At 41.5% G+C, this 23,675-nt stretch overlaps 2 protein-coding genes across 5 annotated transcripts in view; one reads left to right on the plus strand and one right to left on the minus strand.

Moving 5' to 3' along the window:
* The window catches only part of LOC138964094 (hemoglobin-3-like), a 30,336-nt gene extending 22,537 nt beyond the window's left edge, over positions 1–7,799 (minus strand). The window contains exons 1-2 of one of the 2 annotated variants that reach the window (XM_070335983.1): positions 7,355–7,797; positions 1–232 (exon numbers count right to left, since the gene is read on the minus strand). In XM_070335983.1, the coding sequence (XP_070192084.1) occupies positions 1–232; positions 7,355–7,538 (416 nt within the window). In that variant the 5' untranslated portion in view covers positions 7,539–7,797. Of the gene's footprint in view, positions 233–7,354 lie in introns of both variants that reach the window. The other variant, XM_070335982.1, reaches the window with a different exon arrangement.
* Positions 1–23,675, plus strand: part of LOC138964089 (ankyrin repeat domain-containing protein 26-like) — a 609,546-nt gene that overhangs the window by 375,182 nt on the left and 210,689 nt on the right. For all 3 annotated transcript variants that reach the window (XM_070335976.1, XM_070335974.1, XM_070335975.1), the window contains exon 40: positions 23,559–23,630. In XM_070335976.1, coding sequence (XP_070192077.1) covers positions 23,559–23,630 — 72 coding nt within the window. The remainder of the gene's footprint in view (positions 1–23,558; positions 23,631–23,675) is intronic.

The following is a 23,675-nucleotide window of genomic DNA, read 5'->3' on the forward strand; positions in this document are numbered from 1 at the left end:
CTGTCACTTCTAAAATTTGAGTAGAAGTTTCGATAGTCAGGATAGTTGAGGAAAAATCTCATGAAAAATTGTACACCAAGTTGATTTGGGTTACTAGCAGTGAGGGCCTTCCAGCTCTTCTGTACAGCCTTACACTGGCGATATGTCAGACCCGTCAGGTCATTGACAGTATCTTTTGCAACCTTCTTCCTCTGAGGATTGTCCGAATTGTCAGTGGCATAGCTAGTAAGCCCTGTCACAATGAGAAACAAATAAGAATCAAATAAGATTTAATGCAGTGTGTGTGTGTGTGTGTGTGTGTGTGTGTGTGTGTGTGTGTGTGTTTCTATTTTTGGTGTTGTTTTAATGTTAACCAGTAATGACTCTGTTTATGTTTGTTTATGTGAGACACCACTTAACACAAAGTTACACATATGCACACAACATCCATCCTCATTGCGCTCATTCTAAGACTTACCCTGGTAGTTACAGTTCCAACATTTATTCAACTAAGATATATATATACACATGATTGCATGTATCAACACACCAACAAACTCCCCTGACTGGGGTTCAAAACTCCACTAGCAACAAACTTGCTGCTGCACATTCACTTCAACCAAAAATACCTGACCAGGGTAAAATGTCTATACAGCCAAATATTTAGCTATATTCCTTTACACTGAAGCAAAATTCCTCTGACACAGATACAGAGGTTCAAAAGCAAAACATGTTGCTGTTCTGTCAAATTAACACTTTTGTCATAATTGGGTGCAGAATGGGGAGATAGTCATAGTCACAGGCAAGAATGATATCATTTTTTAAATCACATTTTAGAAATGCACCCCCTCCGCTTCCCTGTATCAAATTGCCCTCATCTGTACCAGGAAATCAGCAGGCCCCTGGCTTTCTTAGCTCTGTTTTGCCCATTACGTTATTACTAGCAGCAGTAATCTGGGGGTGTACACCAACCAAGTTACTCTGTTTAGCACGCCAACCCCTGGCTCCCACACAGTGAGAAAGACTAGCAATTGATACAGGTGGGTTGATGGTGCAGCCACAGGACCCTAGCTCCTCCACTGAACATGCAGTTCACAACAACATGGCCTTTTGTAAAGGGCTCAATCCTGGGAGGATCCTGCATATATCCTTAAAATTACAGAATAGTGTGTGATTCCAGAATTATACTTTCGCCTGTGGCCATGTCTATCTTCTGCCAACAATTAAATTGCTAGCAATTTACCCCACTCCTGCCCGCGCTAATAATACCAGTAAGCTGTCTTTCTAAGTTGGCAACAAAGAGTTTGTTGCCCCATGCACTCGCTGAGGTGCACCGACCATCCGCGGCAAGGCACCAGCCGTCATTACTACCTATATTGGAGTGTTTAATTACCTCCCCCTCCCTCAGCCCTAAAGACTTTTTTGGCCTTCCCTTAATTGTGCCTATTTTCTGTCCCTTTCCGCCCCCGCTACTGAATGGCTATATCTCCAGCTCCGTCTGGGCAGCATGTCTGACCACACCAGGATTGTATCGGGGCATAAAGTGCGCAGGAACAGTATGCATATTCTTCGAGTTCCTTTTTCCAAGTAAAGGTGTTAAGACACCCAATATCATTGGCCCCCAACATGCAGGACCATGTATGCTGGAGGCACACTTGTCTTCAGGGCCTCCATCACCAGTGGAGTCCTGGTCGTCCAATATAAGCCTTGCAGGTATTGGGAGGCCCAGCACCTGACACTTCTCCTTCAAACCTTTCTCTAAGCGTGAAATAAAACTGGATCCTATGATCCAGCAAGCTGTAAAAGTATATTTTTCAATGTTAATAGTAAGGACAAGGTTAAATGCAGTTTATAAGTTTATACACATTTTTGGAGCCCCCCCCCCCCCCCCCCCCCCCCCCGATATCTCATATGCTGTCATTGTCAAACTGTGAACAAGGAAGACGAAATACAGTTAGATTATTTGTTTTGTGTATATAGAGAAAATAGTCTTCTTTCATTACATACCAGAAGCATCTCTGTGCTGTTATTTTTATAGTTTAACTTCAAGTGAAATACTACACAAGCCATATAATACAAAATCCCAAGTGTTATAACCTATATATCCTTTTATCGAAGGCCAAAAAGACACTGTGCAATGAAAACATCAAGCTTTTAACTTTTGTCAGTTGAGCCACATACCTTATTCCAAAAGGCACGCCTTGTTGATCTATTTCAAGTTGGTGTGTATAATGGCGATGCTGTCAATTGAAAGCTTCTTACACTGATTTGACTCTATATACCTATTGGTTATATATGCATCTCCTGAGTTCTTGGGCACCTACAGCGTCTGCATGCAATTACTACAGAAGAGCTAGATATTCTCACGGCCTGTCCACAGGACTCTAGTAGTTGATGATGTACAGAAACAGGTACTCCCACACGCCTGTGACTTCTTTGGCATGACTGTAGGCAGTGTAAATGGTGGCAGCTAGTGCAGGTCAGACAGACTGGCTTTTTTGACATTGCTAGTTTGAATTCTGTTTCAGTTGATGTAACCGATACCAACAAGCACATACACTCACACCACAGTTTCTTGTCAACATGATCAAAAGAGAGATAGAACAGTGCCAGTGGACGAATAAGTCCCCAGAATATGTCGCTGCAATCAACAGACATCATAAATATACTGTTCAAAAAAAGAAACGCATAGTTGCTACTTGCCAAATTTGTTTTATTTTTCGAAAAAATTAACAGAAAATCCAATATTTAGATTATTTGTTTGAAATTTGGTATGGACACAGTTGAATGCACACACAGTTCATTTGCATCTTCAAATCAATCAGTCAATCAATACGATTGGGTGCCGAGGCTGTCAAGTCAGTAGGGGGTGTGTCACTGCCTTGAGCAGCAACAACTGCCCGGCACCTTCTGGGCATGGACTGGATCAGATGCCGGATATCTTGCTGTGGGATGGTGTCCCACTCCTCCTGAAGTGCCTGCAATAGATCGCAGTGATTTGCCGGCGCTTCTTCTTGCCTGCGCACACGTCTGTCCAATTCATCCCAGAGGTGTTCTATCGGGTTCATGTCTGGCGACATGGATGGCCAGGGAAGCACCTGGACATGGTGGTCGGTGAGGAACTGGGTGGTGAGTCGTGCTGTGTGCGGGCGAGCGTTGTTCTGCTGGAATATGGCATCCTGGTCAGCCAGAAGAGGAAGGGCGTGTGGGCGCAGAATTTCCTCCACGTATCGCTGGGCAGTTATGCGCCCTTGGACGTGCACCAGGGTGCTCCTTCCAGCGGTATTGATCGCCCCCCACACCATGACGCCTCCACCACCATGAACGGGTGCCTCATCCACACAGTTGGGCACGTAACGTTCGTTTACTCTCCGGTAGACCCTCCTCCGACCATCATGTCGCTGGAGCAGGAAGTAGGACTCGTCGCTGAACCACACGTGTCTCCAGTGATTCCGGACGGTCCAGCGAAGGTGCTGGTTGCCCCACTGCACTCGGTTCTGGCGATGGCGGCGGGTGAGGACAGCTCCTCTGTGAGGTCTGCGAGCTCTCAAACCAGCTTCATGCAGGCGGTTCCGCACGGTCTGGTCCAATAATCGGTGTGGCCCGGGGAGAGCCTGGACAGAAGATGAGGCCGACAGGAAACGATTCCGGAGGTGGCGGAGCCGTATGAAGCGGTCGTGAGCAGCAGTTGTCGCCCTTGGTCTTCCCGCTCGTGGCAAGTCAGCAACGGAGCCAGTGGCTTGAAACCTGACCCACAGTCTACTGATGGTGCTCTGGGACACGTGGAAGTGCCTGGCGATTGCACTTTGACTTTGGCCTGCTTGTAAACGACCCAATGCAATTTGGCGGTCTTCTCTGCTCAATCGGGCCATCTTTCGTCGCTGAATTGTCGTCTGATTTCTTTGTGGCGAACAATCCGCTTTTATGGGTTTTGGAAGACATGGTGAGAGCTCAATATTCCCCGAGTTTCACGAGATTACACTGAAGCATGACGAGTGGTCATGCCAAATGAGCAATTTTGACATTGTAGCCACTGATAACGCATGCGTCACGTGCAGAGCTCACTTGTGGCAATGGACGAAAGGTCGACGACCAGATAAACATTTTCTGCAGTTTGGTGGATATCCTTGTAGCCATATAACTAAATTAACCAAATATTACAAGCTATGCGTTTCTTTTTTTGAACAGTATATATGACGCAGAAATGTAGGCAAGCAGACCGACACTGAGAACACTGAATGACTCTTGCACAAGTTGTTGACATGGTGGCAGGCACATTGACATTTAGTCGACTGGTACATATGCATTGTGGTATATCATGTTCGACAGAAAATAGTACTATGATAAATGTATTTGTTGCACCCAGCTAGGGTATATTAATCCCAGCTAAGCTTGAGGTATCCCACGACGCATACCGATATCGACTCGAGGAATTTTCATGCCGATAATACATGATAAAGAAGGATTCTTTGTTACATAACTGGGGCTACAGTTGGGGATGGAAGTTCACCAAAAATTGGGAGCATACTAATGTCACAAAGATGTGAGTAGGATATTTGTGATGTGAAGCACGTCGTGATTTTAACCTCCCTAAAGATTGAATTGGGATATGCTAGGACACGTTTGAAGCGATATCACGGGTTTCGTGTGTTGCACGAGAAAACCCTAGTTTGACATGAATTGTGTTTATGAGAAATGTAGCTGGTCTGGGTTTAATAACGTCACAACGTTGTAGAGGCTCGACTGAGCAAGGTGTCTAGCGTGTGTCAAGTTTGTCGGGGACAAACACTCTTTCAAGAGACGGGTCTCTTAAGGTAAATGATTTACTATGTTGTATATTCTTGAAGCTTGAATACATAGCTGGAATGTAAATGTTAGTGTATACAAAGTGCACTAAATTCTAGTGTGAAGTTTTAAGAGAATTCTTGTTGTGATTGTATTATGGTTTTTGTTGGGAAATTCTTGAACATAAATGTTGTTACGCATTTATGTTATGTTTAAGACAGTGATGCTATGTATGGTAGTGTCATTAGAGGATTAAGTGATTTATGGACCAAGTATAGTTTTGATATTGACTGGACGGAATGTGAATGTAGAATGAACGAGAGAGATGATACATGAATGTTTAGGAAGAGGAGATGGTTTAAGAGAATGTTGTATTAAGACTTGGGTTAATTCTTTAGGAGTTTCCATGACGAGAGTTCATGAGCGTGAGCGAGGGACGGACCTCACACGGAAGAGGCGTGACGATGGTGGAGAGAGAGACCACATCGGCGCAGATGGCTGGACGGAGGAGTCTCCATTGTCGCCGGTCGTAGAGACGACGGTTCTTTTCGTTAATGGCGAAAGTGTTTCTCGGGGAGATACGTGAAAGGTGCATGTTGGCATCTATAAGGAGAGTTTCTGGGAATTCATCGTCTACGTGGATTCAGCGGCACAAGGATGTGTAAATGATGACATGCAGTGAGCCGTGATACGAACTCGTGAGTGTCTGTCAACACTTTACCTTGTGCAGTAATTTATTATTGAAATAATTTCTTTATATCATTAATCACATGTATGGAGTGATTGTAAAGAGATTGTATGAACGGTGTGGACGAGAAGTTGATTGGTATTGATGTTGTTTTTGAGGTGAAGAATTGTGTTATAATTTGTGTGAGGAAATAAGCCTGTATCCTCCCAAATTCTGTGTTTGGAGTGTTTAGTGTGAAGAGTGAAGAGTCAGTGTAATTAGATAGGCCAGAACACGTATACATAAAAGTAACTCCGTTATTCACACTACAATCCACTTCATGACAACTAAGTTAAATACAGTAGCTGCTGTACAATTGTTCGTTTTTTGGTCAAACGCCACCCGAGGCTGCTACGGCCGGGTGGAATAACCCAAATTCCGAGTCTACAACATAATGCATGCGCAAGTAGAATGCGCCGTGACGTCATCCGCTCTTTGGGGTCTTGCATTCTTTATGCTTTTTGAGTGTGTGTTAATGTGTCATGCCTGTAATCTTTCTCTCATGCGTTTGTGCGTGCGTGTGTGTGTGTGAGAGAGAGATGTTAACCCATGATTTGTAAAAATGTAAAATGTTTTACAAATCACGTATAAATGCGGGGATATTTTCTTGTCATCTCCAAAGTCAAGGGATCTATTAGATTTAAAAAAAAAAATTTTACATTACGTTATTGTCCCATCGCTGAGAAATTCAGGTCGCTTCTTCCCAGTGGAAAGCCAGCAGCAACAAAGTCGCGCTACCCCAAAGTCAAGGGATCTAATAGATTTTTGTTTTGTTTCTTCTTTACTTTATTGTCCTATCGCTGGGAAATTTGGGTCGCTTCCTCCCAGTAAAAAGCTAGCAGCAACAGAGTCGTGCTATCCCAAAGTCAAGGGATCTATTAGATTTAGTTTTTTTCATTACGTTATTGTCCCATTGCTGGGAAATTCAGGTCGCTTCCTCCCAGTGGAAAGCTAGCAGCAACATAGTCGCGCTACCCAAAAGTCAAGGGATCTACGTATTAGATTTTTCTTTCTTTCTTTGTTATGCTAAAAATCGTAATATTTTACCTATCCGACCCAAACCATCCCCCACCAGCCAGCATAGAGGCTCTGAACAACAAATATTAATGATAATAAAAGGCATGTATTACTTTGTGGAATGCGATATTTTTACATTTTTACATTTCGCGGTTTTAGGATCGATGTAATTTGTAAAATGTTACATTTGTACAAATCACGGGTTAACAGAGAGAGCAAGAGAGAAAGACTGAGAGGAAGCAATATGTTAGTGTGTGTGAATGTGTGTGTGTGTATACTACGTATGTGTGTGTGTGTATTTGTGTGTGCGTGTTTGTGCATGTGCACGCGTGCGTGCCTCTGTGTGTGGGTGTAAAAAGAGACAAATAGAGAGAGAGGGAGCCGAGTGTGTCTATGTATGTTAGTGTGTGGATTTGTTTGTACGCTCGTATGTATGCATTGTGTGTGCGCGCGCGTACGTGTGTTTGTGTGTGTGTACTTGTGTGTGTTTGTGATGTGTGTGTAAGAGAGAGAAAAAGAGAGAGAGAGAGAGGGGGGATTTGGCCTTCGCTGGAGGTATGCAGTCCCTTGGCATTGCACTTCTACTTAATTTATTGTACTCTTAAGATACAAGAAATATACGCATAGTAAAATTACAGAGAAAAAGAAGGGAGGTCATGGAATATGATGTAATACACTGCCATAACATGCAATTTGTTTGGGAATCAGAGTTCTAAACATACAAACTTGAACGTTTTTTATGGTGTGTTTGCTGATAATTGTCAAAATTGAAGACATTTCTGGTTGATAATTCTGTTAATGTTTCAAGAGGCTTCTGAGGATGATGAGTGCAGATGTGAAACTTACCTGCCGCAACATCATCACAGGTGTCAGTTGACTGTGACTCTTTTTGTACAGATACTTCTATTTGGGGAATAGAAATAAGGGAACCAGCCGTTGGAGTTGTAGTTGGTTTGTCTTTTTTTCCATCTGTTCCGGTGGCTCTTCCTCCACTGACCTGAATATGTCTTTTGGAAATTGCTTTGCCCATTGGTGATGAGGTTCAGTTGTAAAATTAAGAGTCTGCAACCAGTGTCAGGTTAGACTGGGTTTTTTTTTCTCCCTTGGTCTGAACATTTGCCAGTTTCTCTATCATATTTTGTTTGTGGCTATATCTCTATAATGGTGGACAATATGCCACCTCTTTCTTCTTGAAGTACTGTCTTCATCTGATTTGTACACTTCAGAGTTTTATAAGGTGTGGTCACAAAGTCATGCTTTCTTCCATGTGATCAAACAATAATGAGTGATGTCATATTTAGGCTGTGACATCATAGTAGTTGTTCCTTTTAAAGAACATTAAGCTATTGGTGGTCTTGGTCATCCCATACTGAATAATAAAACAAAGAAAGGGAGAGCAACAAAAAAGCAAAAATACTCAAGAAATCACAAATATTTATTCAGTTTGTCTGTCCTGTGTCTTTTCAAAATTAAGACTCAAGTTTGAGGTGGCTTATAACTGAAATTAACAATTACATGAAAAGAGTATTTGTAATATTGAAAAACAGGAAGCAGCTAAGCTGACGAGTGTTTGTATATCGTCGCTGTAATTCACAAACCTTGTATCTCAATTTTTGCTGTTTTGAGAAAAACAAAAACAAAATGTTTTTAAAAATCACCACTTCAAATATAACTTCAATACATGGGTTGATATTTTTTTTTTAACAGTCAGGCATGGGAATTGACCGCGGAAACGCGGTTTTCCGGGAAAATACTTTTCTAAACTGCTGGAGAGAAAAAATGTGACCTCGGAAAAATAAAATCGGGAGCAAAAAAAATTTGACACCGTTTTTTTCTTTCCCGCCGCCGCCGCGTTCACAACAGAGATCGCCCGCGTCGGTCACTGGCTCAGTGCTTATTCTGTACGCCTGGCACAGTCAAAGCGTATTGCAACACTATCGCGGGCGGTTACATGCGTTGAACGCATTCAGTTGAGAAGCCATATTGGATGATTTTTCAACCGCGCTTCCTGTCTTCTGGAGTGATTTGTTTTAAGCAAAATGCCATGTCTGTGCCGAGAATTATTCAAAGAGGCCAGCCATTTGACGATAGTGGTAAGTTGACGATAGCGGTAAGTTCATTAAATTTATAACTAATTCGATCATCACAAAAGCAGTTAAACTTGGATCGTTATTTTATTAAATTAATTAATAGAAATAGTTATGAATAAGCTAGCTCAGCTATCAGGAGAGGTGCTCAAATAGTGTTAGATTTTTAAAATTTGCCAGCGGCAGGGGGGCTTGCCACCCTGACCCCCCATCGGGGCGTTGCCCCTGAACCCCACCAGAGTTTTTCTTTCACCTCCCTTCTTCTTCTTCTTCGTTCATGGGCTTAGACTCCCACATTCACTCATGTTTTTAGAACGAGTGGATTTGTACATGTATGACCGTTTTTACCCCGCCATGCAGGCAGCATACGCCGATTTCGGGGGAGGCATGCTGGATATTTTTGTGTTTCTATAACCCACCGAACTCTGACATGGATTACAGGATCTTTTCTGTGCGCACTTGGTCTTGTGCTTGCGTGTACAGACAAAGAGGGTTAAGTCACTAGCAGGTCTGCACATAAGTTGACCTGGGAGATCAGAAAAATCTCCACTCTTAACCCACCAGGCGGCAGCGACCGGGATTCTAACTCACGACCTCCCGATTAGGAGGCCGATGTCTTACCACCACGCCACTGCGCCCGTCTTTTCTCTTTCACCAATTCCCATGCCTGACAGTGCAATACCATTCTTAATGTGAGTTAATGTCAGTTATTAATGATATTCCATACAAGTGAGAAAATATTGAGATATAGGAGCTTTTCATCCAATGGAGTCATCCAGAATTGTTTGACGAGTTTTGTTTCATGCATGCTAAAGATACAACAGCAGGAAGCCCGACTATCTTTCATATTATGACATAGTTTCCATCCAAGTATGGGATGAAAACCTCGTAAGTTTAACTTGAGCAGGGTTTTTTGCCGCTCACTTCAAAAACATGAAGATACGAGTTTTCTTCTCAAGAACTTTTCTTCACTTTAGAAAGCAGTTCAGCTACGAGCTTTTATCACCACACGGGCAAACAATTTAAGTTCCAAAACCTAAAAAATTGAGATACGAGGTTTGTGAATTACAGCGCCGATATGTCCACTCGTATGAATGTTCTTATGCCATGTAAAATCCTGGGCATTCTGAGGTGGTGTACATGATTGCTTATAATAAAGTGTATTCAAATCCTGGGTCAGATTCATTTCAATGTTTGTGCATAGGTTCCTTCAACCAATATGCAGACATCCTTGGAAATAAAAGGGGAGGTAACCTTATTAACTTTTTTGTATTGATTTTTGTTCTTGGAGTTGTCGAATATGATTTTCTTTAAAACACTTTGATTTAGTATGTCATGGGTGGGATTCTTCCGGTATATGCCGGAAATCCGGATTCGTAATGTCTGTGGTGACGTTTTTTTGGTTGTTAATTATACAAATCCTTCAGCGTCTGGGGGCCCCAAGACACCCCCCCTTAAAATTCTTCAGGATTTATGACATTTTTCAGTCCCACCCATGGTATGTGGAATGCTATCCAGGATTGGCGAAGCCGTACAAGAGAAAATCATCATGCATTTTGTGGTAAAAGCGTAAAAACAATAACCCCGGGTCGAATCATAACCAGGCAAGTTCATTATATACAGTATCAAAACCACAAAAGAAAATAGCCCGTCAATGCTACCATATAGACAGTGCTCAAAATGTGTCCCTCCCCCAATCCAACTCCCAGGTCCTGACTGACAAACATGAACAAAACGTTTGATTTATTGAGTTGTGCATTTGAAATTGTGTGCACATGTTATTCTCACAAAAGCAATCAATTTGTGAAAAGAAACTATGGGAGCCATTTTATCAGTTTCACATGCATTCCGTGTTCACAGTGAGCAGAAGTTTCTGGAAGAGCAATCGAGAACCCATAGCACCTGTATTCACACTTCTATAACTAAGAATACCACAACGGCTTGAGTGACCGGCACGGTTGGCCTAGTGGTAAGGCGTCCGCCCCGTGATCGGGAGGTCGTGGGTTCGAACCCCGGCCGGGTCATACCTAAGACTTTAAAATTGGCAATCTAGTGGCTGCTCCGCCTGGCGTCTGGCATTATGGGGTTAGTGCTAGGACTGGTTGGTCCGGTGTCAGAATAATGTGACTGGGTGAGACATGAAGCCTGTGCTGCGACTTCTGTGGCGCACGTTATATGTCAAAGCAGCACCGCCCTGATATGGCCCTTCGTGGTCGGCTGGGCGTTAAGCAAACAAACAAACAAACGGCTTGAGTGACTCGCACAATTTATTACTGAAAATAAAAATATACAGGATGTTCAAATATTTTCCAGGGCCGGTATATATGTGTTGAGGTGCAACTTAACCCGGGCTAAGACCTTAGCTCTGACTTTCTATCCCCAGGATACCATCGATACTTTAGCGCAATGCACGAGTCGAGACTACAGAAAAGATAACTAACCCGTGGATTACCCTTGATCTATTTTTGGCATGGGAATTTCCGCAGCTCTTCGCATGATAGGATGTCAAGGATGTTCTAAATTCAGGAATCATCATTCGAAAGGTGACGTCGCTTTTTTCTAAAATGACCCATGTAAACCTTGACGTCATGAAAAACATACCGGCCCAGTACACTTAACAAGAGATTCTCTCATTAGTAAGTATACATATTATTGTAGTGGAGGAGTGGAAGGTTGTAAGAACGAAGCTGAAGTCCAAGCGTCTTGTTTCAACTTTTTATTCGTTGTACAAGAAAACAATGCAAGCAAACGTAGAGGCCGAAGGCGAAACCCGTAATACAGAGAAGCAAATGTAGTGAGGTGTTCAGCTGCTATGAGCGAATGATTCTTATGCTGGGGGTTCGGCCTATATATATAGCCCGGGCGCGGACTGTATAGAAAGCACCGTCTATCGGCGAAGAAAATCAGCCTGAATACGGCTAGAAACACGGAATCTGTATTTTTTACACTACATTTACACTACATTTACATTCGCACAATTTATTACTGAAAATAAAAATATACAGGATGTTCAAATATTTTTCATATTTCATATTTAAGTATATTTCGAACTACATTTACCCTCAGTTATTTAAACAACTACATAACCAATCCTCACAAACAATACATCAAATGAAAGCTACGACCTTAAAGGAAAAGTCCAAGGTATAGGGTCACTTTTGATATGTTGACCCTCTTAATTCATTAACCACAAATGCATGTGTAAAAATGAACACAGAAGTCCAAAAAGTATACTTTGACTCGTTTGTTGGCTGTTCTGAATCGTTCCATCGCGCGCGCAGTCTTGGCTCATGACCTTGTGCACATACGTGTGCTACGTCACGAGCCTTGAACAACAAATATGGCCGGCTCCAGCAGTGAGGAAGACAAGTGGAATACGGACCGGTTTTCAGCCAGCCTGAGGTTTTAGCGTGCCCGTTTAAGCCTCTTCGTCGTCAAAATGCTGGCGAGGCCACAAGGAACTGCTTGAAACAGAGCCAGCATAAGCGGCAATACGAAATGGTATGTGATTCTCTTTGTTGTGATGTTGACACACTACCCAGCCAGCAAAATTTTGCGCAGCGAATGCGTGTCGCAGTCGCCAAACTCTGCGTAACAACTGCACTGGACGCATGCGTAACGCGCGCGATTTTGCAAAGCGAAATACATGCGTGACACACTCGTTTTTTTCTTTCTTATTCTTCGGTTTGTTCTTCCTTTTATCTTCTTATCCTCTTTCTCTTGCTTGTTCCTTGTCCCAGTATGCTTTCACGCCGCCCCATCTAATTATTTTGTGCTCCATCCACATCTGAATTTCGTTCAGCTGCCTTGTCCGAAATGTGTGTGGGGCACATATGTATGTTTAATGTCAATGTTCATGTTTCAAGTTCCTTGCTTTGTGAATTGCATACCAATGTTTTATGCAGTCGTGATAGATTCTAAATGTATGTGTTATCCTAGTTTGGTGTACATTGACTGGATTTCGATCCCTGGAGAATGGGCATTAACTAAGTGTTTGTTTGTGATATCATTAGTAATCTGAAGTTCAACTATTAGCTGGCTTGTAGAACTTTTTTTCTCTTTTTGTTGCTGTTCTGTATTCAAACATGTTGATACAACTCACCGCTGCCTATGCCTAGGCTGTGCCAATTATTTATTTATTTGTTTACATCAATGTGATATAGTGACGAGTGTACATCAAAATTCTCTCTTATAAGTTATACTGGATTCTTCACTGCATGTACTACGGCGTATCGATGATGACTATCAGGGTTTTGTTCTATTTATTCTTTGTTCTGCCAATTTGAATTCTGCTTTGAATAGTATTTTGATCATTTTTGTTTCCGTGCTGCTGGTATGTCAAAATGCAGTGAAATTAAAACCTGGAAGTCACAATGGCAATAAGCGAGATTCAAATCTCTCCTTTGTTTTAATCAATTTATTTGACTGCATTTTTGTTTTAGAACTTGTACATAATTATGATCATCTCTGTTATCGAACCTGCACGCTTGACCTTTGTCTTTCTGGATCAATACAATGTTGTGCACTGCCCATTATTTGTTTGTGAGTGCGTAAAGCGGTTGTGTGGTCTGCGTAAAATTGTGTAGGTCAATCGTGACATCTGCGTGGAGAGTGCGTCAAATGCGTGAGAATGCGTAAAGCAATTGTGACATCTGCGTGGAGAGTGCGTCAAATGCGTGAGAATGCGTACAGCAATTGTGACATCTGCGTGAAGAGAGCGTAAAAAGCGCGTAATGCCTGAGAATGCGTCAATAATTCATGACATCTGCGTGGAGAGTGCGTAAGATGATCAGGACATCTGCGTCAAGAGCGCGTTAAATGCGTAAAGCAATCGTGTCGTCTGCGTGGAGAGCGCGTTAATAGCGTGAGAATGCGTAAAGCAATCGTGACGTCTGCGTGGAGAGTGCGAATTTGTCTTGGTGTCAAATAAGCGTGCGCTGGAGGTGCGTATGGTCTGCGTAATCTGGGGTTCAAACTCCCTGAGCTACAGAAGGCTGAAATATACTTTTACAAATCGTGTGACTGTGTTGAACTAGTATATCTTTGGTTGAACAGCTTCCTGCATGGTTTGAAGATGATACTGGGTTGTCACGTGGTCCGGTGCAAGGTTCACATGCTGCAACATTTTGTTCCAGATTTTTTCCACTGTTGGTGTACTCCAGCATCAGGTAGTCAGTCCCCATGCATGAGCCGGTCAGCATTATAATAGCCTGTGTCCAGTATTGTCCGTGTGCCTGTTGCCTGAAACATGGTTTTTCGGAAGTAACTAACGATCTCTGCACACAATTTAACATGTGAATAAGAACAGAAAAAGTTTGTCAAAAGTATACATAGTTTAATTTGCATTTACTTAAAGGCCAGACTTAATTTCTTCTCGTTCATTATTTCTTCATAAAGATTCTGGAAATTAACAAAATGTTTCAAGGCCTCCTAACTTTTTTTTAAAATGCAGGTCGGTTTGTTGTCATCTGTGCATTACTACCTCTTGCCACCCGTGTGGTCATTGCCACCAGGTATCTCAACAATCAAACCGTCTATACAGGCTTAAAGGCACGTCCTTTTCCAAAACAGGATTGCTCACTACACAGATCTGCGAAGACTTTTACATAGAAAAAAAAATCTCTTGACTTGAACATATACCAGGAATCAACATCCTGACTGGTTTTTGGAGCTGGATTTTTTGGGGAATGTTTTACACGTGTGGCGTTTTAAGAAATTAATTCATAAAATTCTACATTCGCAAAGAGAGTACCCATACAGAGTGTTCAGTTCTGGTATTTTTCAAAACGGAAGGATGGCCATATCCCATGTAAAAGCCTGGTAAGATTTGAGATTTTGAACCCAATCGTTTACACGGGAAGGGCTGTCGAAGCCGGGCTGTCCATTTAAGAGGACGCATCCATGCCTGGATGAGAAATACACTGATAACACAGAAAAGGCACGAGTTTAACCTGCATATTCACAAAACTGGTTCAGAGGCCCGGTAAAGGGAACACATGTTAGTTATTTTAAGAGAACATCACGAAGACCTAATTATTAGATTAAAGCCTTTCTGCACGAATGTACATCTTCTATATATATGAATTAATTTCTAAAACGCCACATGTGTAATTCGATCATTCCACACACAAAATCCAGCTCCAAGAAGCAGTGAGGCTGTTGATTATTGGTATGTGTTCAAGTCGAGAGATGATTTTTGTCTCACATGCGAAGCAAAAGTGAGTCTATGTACTCACCCGAGTCGTCCGTCCGTCCGTCCGGAAAACTTTAACGTTGGATATTTCTTGGACACTATTCAGTCTATCAGTACCAAATTTGGCAAGATGGTGTATGATGACAAGACCCCAAAAAACATACATAGCATCTTGACCTTGCTTCAAGGTCAAGGTCGCAGGGGCCATAAATGTTGTCTAAAAAACAGCTATTTTTCACATTTTTCCCATTTTCTCTGAAGTTTTTGAGATTCAATACCTCACCTATATATGATATATAGGGCAAAGTAAGCCCCATCTTTTGATACCAGTTTGGTTTACCTTGCTTCAAGGTCAAGGTCACAGGAGCTCTTCAAAGTTGGATTGTATACATATTTTGAAGTGACCTTGACCCTGAACTATGGAAGATAACTGTTTCAAACTTAAAAATTATGTGGGACACATGTTATGCTTTCATCATGAGACACATTTGGTCACATATGATCAAGGTCAAGGTCACTTTGACCCTTATGAAATGTGACCAAAATAAGGTAGTGAACCACTAAAAGTGACCATATCTCATGGTAGAAAGAGCCAATAAGCACCATTGTACTTCCTATGTCTTGAATTAACAGCTTTGTGTTGCATGACCTTGGATGACCTTGTATTTTGGTAGGAAAAATGTGTAAAGCAGTTCTTAGTGTATGATGTCATTGCTAGGTTTAGTTATTTGACCTTGACCCTGAAGGTCAAGGTCATGTAAAGGTCAAGGTCAAGCATGTGAGTTGTATGGGCTTTGCCCTTCTTGTTCCTGTGTAAACTGAGCCTTGGCAGATCTGATATAGTGAGCAAAGACCTGCATTTTTTTTAAACGTGTTCAGAGGCCTTGAAATGGTTAAACATTTTGTTTATTTCAAGTAGTCTTTATGAAGAAAAAATTAACAATAAGGAAGGCAAATGCAAATTAGATTCCTCTTGACGACCTTTTTATGTTCTTCTTCACGTGTTACATTATGCGTACGTAGATCGAAAGATATTTTCGAAAAAATTCATAGATAATTAAGCCAATCTGCAAACGGACAAAAATTCACAATATTTATGAAGCCAATAAATTTGACTCAAGAACTAAGCTTATGTGTTTGAGGTGATGTGCATAGGTATGAATGTTGAATGAGTCCGTCAAAGAATACCCTCCATGTCGCCTTACACTAGTGGAACCTACCATTAAAATTATACCACCTTAAATTACCTTGCTCTTTCAAATGTACTGCTTAAACTTCTTGAACATGCAACTCTTGTGTGTGGCGCACGTTATATGTCAAAGCAGCACCGCCCTGATATGGCCCTTCGTGGTCGGCTGGGCGTTAAGCAAAAAAAAGAAAGAAAAAAAGAAATTTGTAAGGAGGTCCTTTCCTGAAACAAATGTGACCCTCCACCACGGAATGAGTCGCATGTCACCTTTGCGTGATGTTCATATTTTTACATTTTCCTAAATAGTTTTTCATGCTCTATCCAGTGGTGAAAACCGTTTTAGAAAAGAGCAAAAACTGTTTGAGTTATAAGCGTGTAACTAAGGTGACCCTCACACTGTTACCAGACACTCCCCGGACTTATATTGATGTGAGCTTGTGACTGAGTGACAGTTACGGTACACATGTACTTTTGTGCATCCGTTTGAACTCGTGAACTCGTGGTACCTCTGTGCTATCGAGGATTTAAACCTGTACTATCGGGGATCCACTAAGGTTTCCGAGACTGTGTTTTGTGTGTATTGAAATGGTCTGTTTGTTTGTTTGTTTGTTTGCTTAACGCCCAGCCGACCACGAAGGGCCATATCAGGGCGGTGCTGCTTTGACATATAACGTGCGCCACACACAAGACAGAAGTCGCAGCACAGGCTTCATGTCTCACCCAGTCACATTATTCTGACACCGGATCAACCAGTCCTAGCACTAACCCCATAATGCCAGACGCCAGGCGGAGCAGCCACTAGATTGCCAATTTTAAAGTCTTAGGTATGACCCGGCCGGGGTTCGAACCCACGACCTCCCGATCACGGGGCGGACGCCTTATTGAAATGGTCTGGCGGAAGAGCCGATCCTTTAATTTGCAAAGGTAAAATGATCGCTTTTCGGTACCCGACACCCCTCTGAGTTGAATTTGTTTTAACGTTGTGACGTAGGCACGCGGGATGTTGTGGGTTGGGGCATTTACTTTTCGCTGGTGCTTCGAACAGAACAGACGTGTCCAGTGAGCGGTCGCGTGGCAGGTTTGCTACGAGCAGAAAGGGAACAGTAATGTGACTTTGTTGAGACGGGTATGTTATTTATATGCTATTCTTTTTATATAATGGGTAAAACAGCGTTAAAAGTATATGCGGGTTGTGACCTGCTTTGGGAGGATTTATTTGAATGTTCAAGTAGATTGTTTCGTGAGTTGAATGTTCGGGAAAACTTTTGTTTATTGAATGTTTTAGAAAACCGTTTGAGTGTTTGAGAGAACTGTATTGTAGGCATGTTATTTGGAAGGAATGATGTGTTTTGTTGTTAAAGGATTTAGTTTGTGGTGGTTGAAATTGTTGAGTTGTTTATGTATGCTTATGACGTGCATTCTGTGATTTACAGAATGGCGGAATGTGCGACGGGGTTTCGTTAGAGGGGTTCAGTTAGATTTGTTGGATTTTAGTAGACGGGGTTCAGTAGACGGGGTTTCAGTTAGGTTTAGTAGACGGGGTTTCGTTAGAGGGGTTCTGTTAGATTTCAGTTAGGTTCAGTAGACGGGGTTTCAGTTAGGTTCAGTAGACGGGGTTTCAGTTAGGTTCAGGAGACGAGGTTTTAATTAGGTTTTGTTAGATTGTTTTTTTGGGGGGATGGTTGTTAGTTTGTTTTTTTAGACTTCGTTTGTTTTAGATTAGAGTTTTTTTTATTTTTTTTTATTTTTCTAGAGTATAGTTCTGGAATATAGTTCTGGAGTATAGTTCTAGAGTGAGGATCTAGAGTATAGTTCTGGAGTATAGTTCTAGAGTGAGGATCTAGAGTATAGTTCTGGAGTTTAGTTCTAGAGTGAGGATCTAGAGTATACAGTGGAGTCCGGGTACAACGAATCTCAAAGGAGATACATTTTAGTTCGTTATATCAGTAATTCGCTGTAGAGTTTTCAACCCTAAATGGCCTCAAGACAAGTTTTCCCACTCACCTTCAAATGATCGTCCCATCGATCTTTCTTTGGAGAGTACAATCTCTGCATGTTTTCAACAGCTTCATAATATAATCCATAGAGAGGCATAGTTCAAATGTTCACTTTACTGTAATTTTAGAAGTAAAATTTAAAAAGTCGTGTAAAAGCATGTACCGTATTTTCCGGGTCATAAGGCACGACTTTTTTCTTCGAGTGTATCAAAATACGAAAAAAATCAAAGAGACCGCCTGAGTACCAGTCAAACAACTTGTAATAATGCATGTTTCAGCTACTAGGTACTACCCTGGCCATGTTTCCTCTCAATACATCAAAGAGACCGCCCCATAGTCTTTCGGATGAGACGAAAAACCGAGGTCCCTTCGTGTACACTACATTGGGGTGTGCACGTTAAAGATCCCACGATTGACAAAAGGGTCTTTCCTGGCAAAATTGAATAGGCATAGATAAAAAATGTCCACCAAAATACCCGTGTGACTTGGAATAACAGGCCGTGAAAAGTAGGATATGCGCCGAAATGGCTGCGATCTGCTGGTCGATGTGAATGCGTGATGTATTGTGTAAAAAATTCCATCTCACACGGCATAAATAGATCCCTGCGCCTTGAGTCCGAGTCTGGAGATACGCGCGCGATATAAGACTTCATATAACTAAAATAACTAACCATAGGTTAAACTCGGTCACTGACCCTGGTGCAGGAAGTGTTTCCTCTCTCAGATATGACAGGGGAACTACCTCTCATAGCTAAAACTGGGTCATTGATCCCTGGGAAGAAGGTCAGTGTCTATAAACAAGGCATCACAATGGACCTGCCTTTGATCTCGCCGCACACACAGAGCACACATATTTCCACTCTGTATTCTTCCTTTGATGTGCGGCTTATTTTCATTCTTCGACCGTTTGTTACCAGTATACTTTTACTTGTGTTTGTGTATTTTTGTGTATTTTTGTCTTTGGAGACAATTATTTACATCAGTTCGTTGTAGCCTTGTGACTTTTAGAGACAAAACGGCTCTGGGGCGATGAAAACGTGTTTGTTATAAGAGGGGTTCGTTATGCAAATGAGTTCAAAAGGTTCGTTGTAGCCGGAAAGTACCAAGTAAGAAATAGAAGGCTGTCTGCCGGGAAATCAATGGCAGTTCGTTAAAAGCGGGATTTCGTTATAGCTGGACTCCACTGTAGTTCTGGAGTATAGTTCTAGAGTGAGGATCTAGAGTATAGTTCTGGAGTAAAGGTTTTAGAGTATTGTTTTGGTTTGTTTTAGTTTTAAAAGAGTAACACATTGGAAGTTTTGTATTGAAGGTAAACCCCTGTTTTCCCACACATTTCCCCTCACCATCATATGGAAATAAAGAACCTGGTAATTTAACCTGTGTCAGTTTGTTTGATTGCCTGAGTTTGGAGAGAAAGGGGCACTCGGTTACATTTGGCCCCGCGATCAGGGTAAGTCACATTTGGCACTCGGTTACATTAAGCCTAGTGCAGAACCGCGCGAGGTGACATGCGACTCATTTGTGGTGGAGGGTCACAAATGAAGAGTTGGATTACAACCTGCAGTGTTCTCTGCCCTGGATTGTAGCTTGCCCGTCATAAATCAGCAGTAGATCTGGGGGTACAGTGTTCGTTTGGAAATCTACCATCAGCTTATCTGTCTTTTGCACTGCAGACACTAAGCAATAGGTACCTGCCATTGGCCACTTTTTCCACTGCTGTCCTCAGTCTTTTACTTTTCATCAAGACTTGTCACCATGCCGAGTGGATCTAAATTCGGAAGTTGTCATGTGGCTGTGGCATGTCTGACATAGCGTCGATCTTGTTGTATGTAGCTTATCCTCCTTTCTGAAACAAAAGGCAAAATGCGATTAGTTGTGATGACTACAACCTACACAAATATAAACAGTGTTTTGATACTGAATAGTCGGGTTATACAAGCCACTTTACCTATGCAGCATGGGAACCCTACAATATGCGAAACATGTCAACTGACTGCAGCAGACTGGTTCTTAAAATAGTTCTGACGGTCAACACAGTCAACATACTATTCACTGTCCATTTTTAAGAGCAACTGAGGTACTCTCTGGTGGTCTTGTTTGAGTAATAACGATCAACTCAGGAGGAAGAAACCAACAGAGGGGAAAAAAACCCATTAACATTAACCGCAGAAAAATACAGAATCACATGTACCATTATATAGAACAAAATTCCACAGCAAGCTTTCTTTGGACGACTGTCGTTGTCTAAAAACTCGCATTTTACCTGCTGTCCAAAAGAAGCTAATCTTACGCTGTGCTGCCTTGAAAGAAAATGCCAACAAAGACAAGGAAGCTGCTGCAAGGTATAAGCAAGGTATAAGTTTACCAAACGTTACAGACATTAGCGAATCATGAAAGTGCATAAACAGCAATTGCAGAGTACAATCAAAGAGAGGAGTCTGGAATGAAACGCGATACAGATCTAGGTAGATCTAGCATTCAAAAACTGTCTTTCAAATTCAAGGAAGTTGTTGCAAGGTACCAAATTTTACAGACAGAACCATGACAGAGCATGTTTTGAAACTGAGGCAAAATCGTACTAATTTTGACTTTGAGAACAGATTCATTCCGTTTCTTTATATCTGCATGTTCAAGTAAATGGTGGACAGTTTTATACGGGCAGAGTAAACTTGAGACTCTACTGCAAATCTTGAAATTCACATAAATCGAACCAAGAACAAAGACATCCAAACATTACAGGCACTTTATATCAACTCATTTCACTAGCACTGTTTTTGATTTCCGTGTCTGCTGAAATAAAAAGAAATTAAAAAAAACGGATTATCAGTAGGTGACACGTTGTAAGAATCGGAGACACTAGATCTGTCTGTACTTACCGGGACACGACTGCCAGATCGACACTGCGCTTTCGACGGCTCTTCCTTGCGCAGACACTGGAAAAACGCTGTGCAGATCAAACTGTAGGAAATTTCCTTTGGTATCTTCTTTATCTATTTTTCTGGAGCTAAGAAACCGAACAATGTGAAATCGTCTTCCCCGAATCGGCGAATGCAGAGGTGAGAACTGAAAAGTGAATCTATACCACAATCCTTCACGCGACCTGACCTGATCTTGACCCCTGACCTGGTCTACATACCACACACGACACAAACCAGTCATCTGCTTTTACCCCCTCAAAACCCCCCACCACCCGTTTTCTTTGGATACACACTTTAACTACACACATGCCGACAACATGTTGATCATTACTTCAATAGTTTGAAGATGGTGCTTGAAAAATAACCAGGTAAAATGAGTATTTCGGTGTTCAGTCAAATGTTAAAGTTTCTACCACAGACATACATACATACGCACGCACGCACGCACGCACGCACACACAGACAGACAAAGTTGACGATCGCATAGGCTACACTTACGTGAGCCAAAAATGGAAAAATTTACAGCGGTTATCGCTGAATGCCTCTCAAAACATGCTGCGGTGACGGATGACTGGACATGGTTGTCGCACTGCAATCCTCCCCCCAAAATTGATCGTGTTTACAGGACTAGGAAACATAAACTGGTTATTGGATTTAAATGATTTGTTGGCAGTATTTGTAACATTTATTTGTCTGTATGCATGCAAAGTCATGATTTTTTGGGATGTAAACCTATACACCTATGATCCCTTTTAAAACATGTTCCAGAAGATTGCTTATCATCTCAACAAATATCAGTAACGATAATTTTACCGGACGTACGTCTCGTACATAGATTTGCGATCCTAAAAGTTTCAAATCCATCCATTTAGGCGTTTTTGAAATATAGTGCTCTTTGTCATGTACCCCTCAAAATGGACGCAAAAACCTCTCGTTTTCTACTCCTCATGCGCTCTACACCTGCATAAATAGAAATGACATAACACACGACATATTATTATTATTATGGGGAGCTTATATAGCGCGAACCACAACTGTGCTCTCCGCGCTTTACATATTAATTTCTGCCGTTTGAAATGGAATTTTTTACAGACAGACATTTTTTACACACAATATATAAAACAATACATACCCCCCGCGGGTTAGGGGGAAGAATTTACCCGATGCTCCCCAGCATGTCGTAAGAGGCGACTAACGGATTTCTCCTTTTACCCTTGTTAAGTGTTTCTTGTATAGAATATAGTCAATTTTTGTAAAGATTTTAGTCAAGCAGTATGTAAGAAATGTTAAGTCCTTTGTACTGGAAACTTGCATTCTCCCAGTAAGGTAATATAATTTATTGTACTACGTTGCAAGCCCCTGGAGCAAATTTTTGATTAGTGCTTTTGTGAACAAGAAACAATTGACAATTAGTGGCTCTATCCCATCTCCCCCCTTTCCCCGTCGCGATATAACCTTCGTGGTTGAAAACGACGTTAAACACCAAATAAAGAAAGTAAAGAACACACGACATACGCAAGATAGCAAAACAAAACTACCAGTTCTGAATAGATAATTGATTTGGCTTTATTTTCGTTTTAAACGGTGCCAAGCTAAGCCTATTCTGATTGTTTTGTCGATTTTTAATTGGTATCTTACGTTTTTGTCAGGTCGATTTTGGGGGTACCCTTACTTCGTCGGCGGTCACGTGATATCTTTACCAGAAATCGTTGATTCAAAAAGTGTGCCAGATAGCCAAGTGAAGGGCCTTTAATGGCATTTACAGTTTCAATGAAATGACACGGCAATGAACGTTTTAGTCGGGGTACGAAAATGGGTGCAATAATTTTTTTGCTCAGTTTATTTTGGGTACTTTTTGTCAAGACATTGTGTTTGATCATGTAAGAAGATTGTAATAGATTGTTACTCACCCTGCAACAATTAAGTAGTATTTAATTTTTATTTGCTTTTTCATGTAAATGATCCTGTTACCATTGAATGGCAACTTACTGTATGTACCGGTATACTGTATCTTTAACTCAATTACTATATAATTGATATGTGATGATTATTATGGAAATGTTTGGAAATAACTCTGTCAGGATTTTCAAGCAAAACTTGATGTGTATGTTATGCAGTGTCCGTTCGATATATTTATGCCTTATTCCTTCTAAAATCTGCACATTGGAGCTACGATTCACTGTCAATGGCCTGCAGTGATTGTTTCCCAAACATCTTGACTGACCTCAGGCAAAACACCTGGTTGGCTATCACACTGGGCAAGCGATCGTTGTCACAACAAATTGTAAACTCCTATGTGCATGTATATTTTCTGAGGAAATGTGGTCATATCGCTCGGACATTGCATAACATATACACATCGGAGTCAGTTATTTGCTGTGCCTGCTAGTTTTAATTGATCACCCACGTGTTATTGTAACCAGATATTATTGTTCGCTGTTTACTCAAATGGGTGCAACTCTTCTAAAACGTTTGAAAATCCTTACAGTTATTTTAAAAAACCGTCTATTCTTAAAAATGTTTCAGATTGCATCGATTGATCCTTCTGGATTGTTCACTCATTGTCGCATTATTAAACATATGTGCATGTGCAGCTGATCTATGTGGTTTGGTGGTTTCCAATGTTTACTGTGAACATATCTTTGTTTTTATTTATGAATTCAAAGGTGCGGAGTTCTCTAGAAGCCCTGTGTTCAAATCTTAAGTCAACGACAGCACACTTGGAAGAAAAGTTGGGGGTAAGGCACATATATTGTTATTATTTTCTGATGAAATTCAGGCAT

Source organism: Littorina saxatilis, linkage group LG4, assembly GCF_037325665.1.
Source record: "Littorina saxatilis isolate snail1 linkage group LG4, US_GU_Lsax_2.0, whole genome shotgun sequence".
NCBI lineage: Eukaryota > Metazoa > Mollusca > Gastropoda > Littorinimorpha > Littorinidae > Littorina > Littorina saxatilis.